Source organism: Sinocyclocheilus rhinocerous, unplaced genomic scaffold, assembly GCF_001515625.1.
Source record: "Sinocyclocheilus rhinocerous isolate Xijiao unplaced genomic scaffold, SAMN03320098_v1.1 scaffold519, whole genome shotgun sequence".
Taxonomy (NCBI): Eukaryota; Metazoa; Chordata; class Actinopteri; order Cypriniformes; family Cyprinidae; genus Sinocyclocheilus; species Sinocyclocheilus rhinocerous.
In genome coordinates this window covers 367,065-373,718 of record NW_015665048.1, presented here as the reverse complement: position 1 = coordinate 373,718, position 6,654 = coordinate 367,065, and the positions used below count along the sequence as shown (strand labels likewise).

At 34.6% G+C, this 6,654-nt stretch overlaps 1 protein-coding gene across 1 annotated transcript in view; it reads right to left on the bottom strand.

Moving 5' to 3' along the window:
• Positions 1–637: 637 nt before the first annotated feature.
• Positions 638–6,654, bottom strand: part of LOC107731079 (SHC-transforming protein 3-like) — a 24,085-nt gene continuing 18,068 nt past the window's right edge. Inside the window, exons 7-10 of the mRNA XM_016542062.1 lie at positions 2,785–2,914; positions 2,565–2,712; positions 987–1,041; positions 638–861 (exon numbers count right to left, since the gene is read on the bottom strand). Of these exons, the coding sequence (XP_016397548.1) occupies positions 638–861; positions 987–1,041; positions 2,565–2,712; positions 2,785–2,914 (557 nt within the window). The remainder of the gene's footprint in view (positions 862–986; positions 1,042–2,564; positions 2,713–2,784; positions 2,915–6,654) is intronic.

Sequence of the window (6,654 nt, the reverse complement as noted above, 5' to 3'; positions counted from 1 at the left end):
TGTGCCATAAATTGGCCAAATGGCCAGTATTTTTCAAGCAAGTTTTATAGGTAGCCAAAATACTAATAGAACAAATACAGGTGCTAAAAATAGGGTTGTATCAATGGCAACATTTTAGATAACATTAAAAATCTCACAGTTCTTGAATATATTAACACCACAGCAAAACCTAATACTAGTCAACATTTTCAGGCTTATTAAAGACATATTACATTCCCTTAAAGGGTTAGTTCACCCCAAAATTAAAATTCTGTCATTAATTACTCACCCTCATGTCGTTTCAAACCCGAAAGACCTCCGTTCATCTTCAGAACACAATTTAAGATATTTTTGATGCATTTTGATGCAGTATCTTAATTTGTGTTCCGAAGATGAACGAAGGTCTTACAGGTTTGGAACGACGTGAGGGTGAGTAATTAATGACAGAATTTTCATTTTTGGGTGAACTATCCCTTTAAGACGTAAGACATAGACATTATGTTCACTTAAGACTTAAGTTCACTTCCATGACGGCGTTTTGACATAACTTTGTGTGTATTTAACCGTTTAAGCACAATAAAAGTAAAACACTGCATTTTTATGCACCACCTTTTGATGGCGCTGTAAAACAGGTGCATTATATAGTCCTACAGCAGTGTTAGGAATGAATTGCCTCTAAACTCTTACTCATGTCAAAGAGGTCCTTCCTCGGGCTGTCTTTAGCTGTCCTGCTCGTGCCCGATTCAGACAGCGTCTCTGACTCTCCCTGGAGCGCGGCCAACACCTGCGTGTCAATGTGCTGCGTGTTCACATACGTGGGCACTTCTCCTGCCTTAGGGGTTTGACCTTTGACCTCAGGGAGACTGTATATGTCACAGGACCCTATACGAAAGGCACAGACAGAAGGATGATGATATTTTGAAGAATTGTTTTTTGCATTGACATGAGGTGTTTTGGGCGATCTGTCCATCTAAATGTGAAAACGGAGAAAATAAAGGGATTTGCACCTTGTTGGATGAACATGGGTCGGCCCTGGTAGTACGTCTGGTCGACTCCAGCGGCCTGTGTGGACAGCAGTAAACAACATGTGAGTCATCAACAACAGTAATGAAACACTGACCTGATGGAGTCCATATACACTGACAGACAGGAAACAGAGTCCACACTACAGGAAGTCATCTAAATGAATCATTTAATGCCACAGTTTAAAACATCTAAAATTAAAATCAAACTATTAATGCCAACATTTATACAAGCTGTTAAGAAGTAGACCATGCAGAATGTTTTTAAACAACTAATAATGTACTGATAACTAACTTAAGAAATGTTCTTATGTTAAATCATTTTTCTTACTTTTTTATTATTTTAATTATAATTTTTTATTATTGTTCTTTTCGATATTATCTATCTATCTATCCATCCATCCATCCATTCATCCATACATCCATTTTAAATTTAATTATATATGTTGGGATGGGAAAGTTGGAATTGTTATACTTACTGTACTGATAACTTACTTAAGAAATGCTCTTGTTAAATAATTTTTCTTACTTTTTTATTATTTTAATTATAATTTTTTATTATTGTTCTTTTCGATATTATCTATCTATCTATCTATCTATCTATCTATCTATCTATCCATCCATCCATCCATCCATTCATCCATTTTAAATTTAATTATATATGTTGGGATGGGAAAGTTGGAATTGTTATTTTTTGTGTTATTTCAACATGATAAATAAATAAATATTACTTTTAAATATATTATTTATTTTAATCATTATATACATTGTGGGAAAGATGTTTGTTTCGATAACAAAATATAATATTCATCTCTCATTTTAATTTAATTCTTATATATGTTTTGTTTCAATATTATATCAAAACATAATATTTAAATGTATTATTAATTTAATTATTATATGTTGGAGTGAGAAAATTGTAATTGTTCTGTATTTTGTGTATTTTATTTTGATATAACAAAATGTAATATAACATGTAATACATGACTTTTTTTAATATTATATGTTGGAGTGGGAAAAATTGAATTGTGCGGTATTTTGTGTTGTTTTTTTTCGATATGAAAACAAAATATAATGTAATATTTATTTATTAATAAAACATTTTTTTACACATGTTGGAGTGGAAAAATTGGAATTGTGTTGCATTTTGTGTTTTCGATATTATAACAAAATGCAATATTTATTTATTTTAATTGAATAAATATACTGTATGTTGGGGTGGAAATATTGCAATTGTTCTGTATTTTGCGCTATTAGTTTTGAGATTATAACAAAATATAATAAAAATAGAACTGTCACAAAATGTATGCAAACATTACCATTAATATCTGATTTATTTTGTTCCCTCAATTTAACATATTCTCTCGATTCATTTCAGTGACCTGATTTCCTGTATCTACAGAGGTAGATACTATGTTTTATGAAAACTTCAGAATAATAGCACAATCTTTACTATCATTATTTACCAAAAACCCAATTAATAAAGAGATATTGACAGAAACACAATAGTTGCAGTTGCATCGATCAGGTTACTTCACGAGTGTGGGCGGCTGATTAGCAGACCTGGCTGCTGTCTTGCGTCTGATTGGTCAATCTAGAGTCAATGAATCCTCCTGGTGGCGGCATCTTTCCGGGAATGTTGTTGTAGTAGTGATGATCGGCGGACTCCTCTCCTTCCTCCGTCCACGGGGGCTCGTCTGTACTCATAACCCTAAAGACAGGACACAATGAGAGGCAGAAGTGGTCTCAGATCAGAATCCTGAAGGTGTAGATGAGGACTCACCTGTCGTGCATGGACGAGGGTTTGCTGGACGGACACTGCAAATAGAGCTGAAAGCGCAGGTCAAACGCCTGACCGATCGTACTGATCACATCCTGAGCCAGACCGTCAGAGCACTCCAGAATATGACATGCTAGAAAACACAGGACACGTCAGGATCAATCTTAACAAACCTGTCCACGTCAGATTTCAACCCAAAATCAAAGGATAGAAGAAAAGTTTAGGAATTGTCATTAATTGTCATGATAATTAAGCACATTTAACCTCTAAATTCTCAATACTGTGGAAATATGATAATAGGTTTTTCAAATTTTAAAGGTTTTGTAAATTATGGTATTATTTATATTTCTATACATAAAACATATTTTACTGCAGTGTTATTTTAGTATTATTACTAGGGCTGCTCCGATTGATTGTCTACCAATCACTATCGGCCGATAATCACTTTGGGATGTTTGATCGGCGGTCTCTATAAAGGCCGATCTCAAGCTGATGACGTCTGCTGTCAGAGGTTTGACACGACGTGCAGCGGCACCGTCTCAGTCTCTGTCCGGTGTGGGTGAAATAATTATTATGCTGAAGCTGAGGTACAGTTCGTATTTCTTCATTAAATAACTTATAAAGTAGCTAATTTGAAAACTTTCTGTGAGACATAATTTCACAAACGGTGTGAGTGAATCATTGCGTGCGCTCTCTCGTTCTCTCAAAATGCGCAAATGGCTTCAAATCACATCGCGTCTGTCTATACGCGAGCTGTACGCTGCACAGTTGACACAGGAATTGTCACTTGCACAATCGCAAAAGTGTCGCATCGTCACTAAAGTTTATAAATTGCATTTATTTTTAATTCTTGCCAGTGTTTTAACCATTCAGTGCTCGCGCGCTCTCCTGGAGACTCATGCACACTCGCAGTGCACACACATAATGTCAGGTTCACATTACTCTGTTTGCAGTGAGTATTTTTTTCCGCGCTCATGTTAACGAATTAAAGCGTTCACAGTGCGTTCAGGAGCGGTGCGTCTGCAGCAGTGCAGAGAACGTTTCCACACCCAGTCTATTTTTGCAAACCTGTTACTGAATTAAAGTAACAGCGCATTGTTTGCGGTAAATATGAATATGGATTGACACGAAAATTTTGTAATTACACCATAAATGCATATAATTAAAGTCTATTGTGTTTCACAGTCAACACATAGGCTATGGCTTTTTGGCTAGGTTTAAAGGAAAAGAGCACTTTTAGATAAACAAGGCAATAATAGATGGCACTCGTGGAGGTAGGAAAACAAAGTTCTTTATGAACCGCAGGATTGCTTGTAATAAAGAATTAAATGCAAAAGAAATGGCAGTAGAGCTGACTGTTTTCAATGGTACGTTTTCATTTAGAATGTTTGTGATAACGTAAGAAAAGTAGTTTAAATCTTTTGCCACTTGCTTGAGCAACTTCATATATCAATCTAGAAGTAAATGCAAAAGTAAAAAGCAATGAATAATGTGTTTCTTATATTTATATTTATTATATAAGATTGTATTAGCTACTGCACTGTGTAAAAAAAGATAATAATTGCTGTTAATAGTGTTCATCGTCTGTTTGATTATGTCATTAACTGAATTTTACCATACATTTCTGCCATATGTACATCAATTTGACATAGTCATCACTGATAAGCTACTACTAAATATATTGTAGAAACTTAATTTCCTGTAAAGCTGCTTTGCAATGATTTTGTATCGTGAAAAGCGCTATACAAATAAACTTGAATTGAATTGAAATCAAAATAATGGATAAATGTTGTGTTTGTAGTAAACAGGCATGGATCAGGAGCAGACTCCTGTGTGAAAGCACAGTCTGTGCTGCTTCTATACCGCACATGGACTGCATGAGCACTGCAAACGGAGTATGTGTGAACCGCCTCACATACAGCTCACAAAATCAGGCTTGCGCTGTGTGTAAGCTATTGTGCCACAATTGCACGATTGTAAAACATTTAGGTGAGATAAATGTTAAATTTTTCAAAAATTTTCATTTTTGAAAAATGTCTAAAAAATGCCCCCCTCCACCCCTCAAATTAAAATCCTGATTGGCGTCTTACTATAAATAATTCTACATGATAAAAAAGAAGGCTTTAAAAAGATCGGTATCGGTGATCGTATCGGCAGATACTGCTTTCTGTGATCGGCCTCAAAAATCCTGATCGGAGCACCCCTAATTATTACAATACTATTAAAGTCTTTATTCATTTTTAAAATGTTTTTTATATTTCCTGTTTTTAACTGTAAATAAAATGTTAGTAATTTTGTTGTTTTTTGCCATTTTTATTAGTTTATTATTAAATAGATTTAAATGTTATTTCAGTTTTTATTTTAGTAAATCAAGTTAAACTAGCTGCTAGTGCAACAAAAGCTGAAAGAATTAAAATATATATATATATATATATATATAAAACTCAAAGTTAACATCTCTGGATACATTTAATTTAAAATTAAATTTAAAATTATATTCTATATTTATTTTTATTTCACATTTTTATGATTTAATTAATTATTAGCTTTTCATCAAATCACAAAATACCTGTGGTTCTTTTACAAACCTAAGTTTGAGAAACCCTGCATTATGGTAATGAGAATTTGGAGTGTGTTTTATTGTCATTAATAATAATAATAATAATAATGTTGCAGAGGAAGAAAACCTTAAGGGTGCTAAAATGAATAGATAAATGTGACCCTGCCTGGACCAAAAAAAAGTCGCTGGGGTATATTTGTAGCAATAGCCAAAAATACATTGTATGGGTCAAAATTATCGATTTTTCTTTTATGTCAAAATCATTAGGATATCAAGTAAAGATTATGTTCCATGAAGATATCTTGAGAATTTCCTACCATAAATATATCAAAACTTCATTTTTGATTAGTAATATGCATTGCTAAAGACTTAATTTGGACAACTTTAAAGGCGATTTTCTCAATATAAATTTTTTTTTGCACCCTCAGATTCCAGATTTTCAAATAGTTGTATCTCAGCCAGATACACAAACATAAGACACACGCATGCTGAAGTATTAGATATCAGCAGATGGGGAACGGATGCCGATTTGCTGACTCACTCCGCTATAAAGTGTTCATTACGAGATCTTTCCTCTGACAACATCGAAAATGCATTAGAAAGTACAGCGAGAGTTTTAAAACGTGGCCTCTGCGCTGACAGGAAGTTAAAAGATCCATGAAATGAAAAGAGACCGAGATACAACAGCCACAGAAATTGATTTTCTGATGCTAAATGCGGCTGTGGTGGACTGATCAATCACGCTTGTTTGTGAATGTGGCGTTACAGGATGGCCCAGCGTGGTAAACACAATGAAATGGCCTTCAGGAGCCATACAGCTAAAACTGTGGTTGACCAACAAGAGCATCATCAGTTCTGCACCATCCACCAAAAACATGTCATGTAATTGTTATGGTTATTTCTGCAGAGAAATGAGTTACAGGCCCTGTAATGTTTTCATAGTCACTGTGTTAGTCTATTGGAGGAATAGTTATTCTGTTTTGTAGTGAATGGGTGCCGTCAGAATGAGAGTCCAAACAGCTGATAAAAACATCACAATAATCCACAAATAATCCACACCACTCCAGTCCATCAGTTAATGATTTTGATGTGAGAGACAACAGGAGATGGACTTTTTCACTGGAGGAAGCATTATTATTCATTATTGACTCGTATTTTGGCCAAAGTGAAGTTAAAAAGGCAAGGCAAGGCAAGGCAAAGTTTGGACTGAAGTGGTGTGGATTACTTGTGGATTATTGTGATGTTTTTATCAGCTGTTTGGACTCTCATTCTGACGGCACCCATTCACTGCAGAGCATCCATTGCTGAGCAAG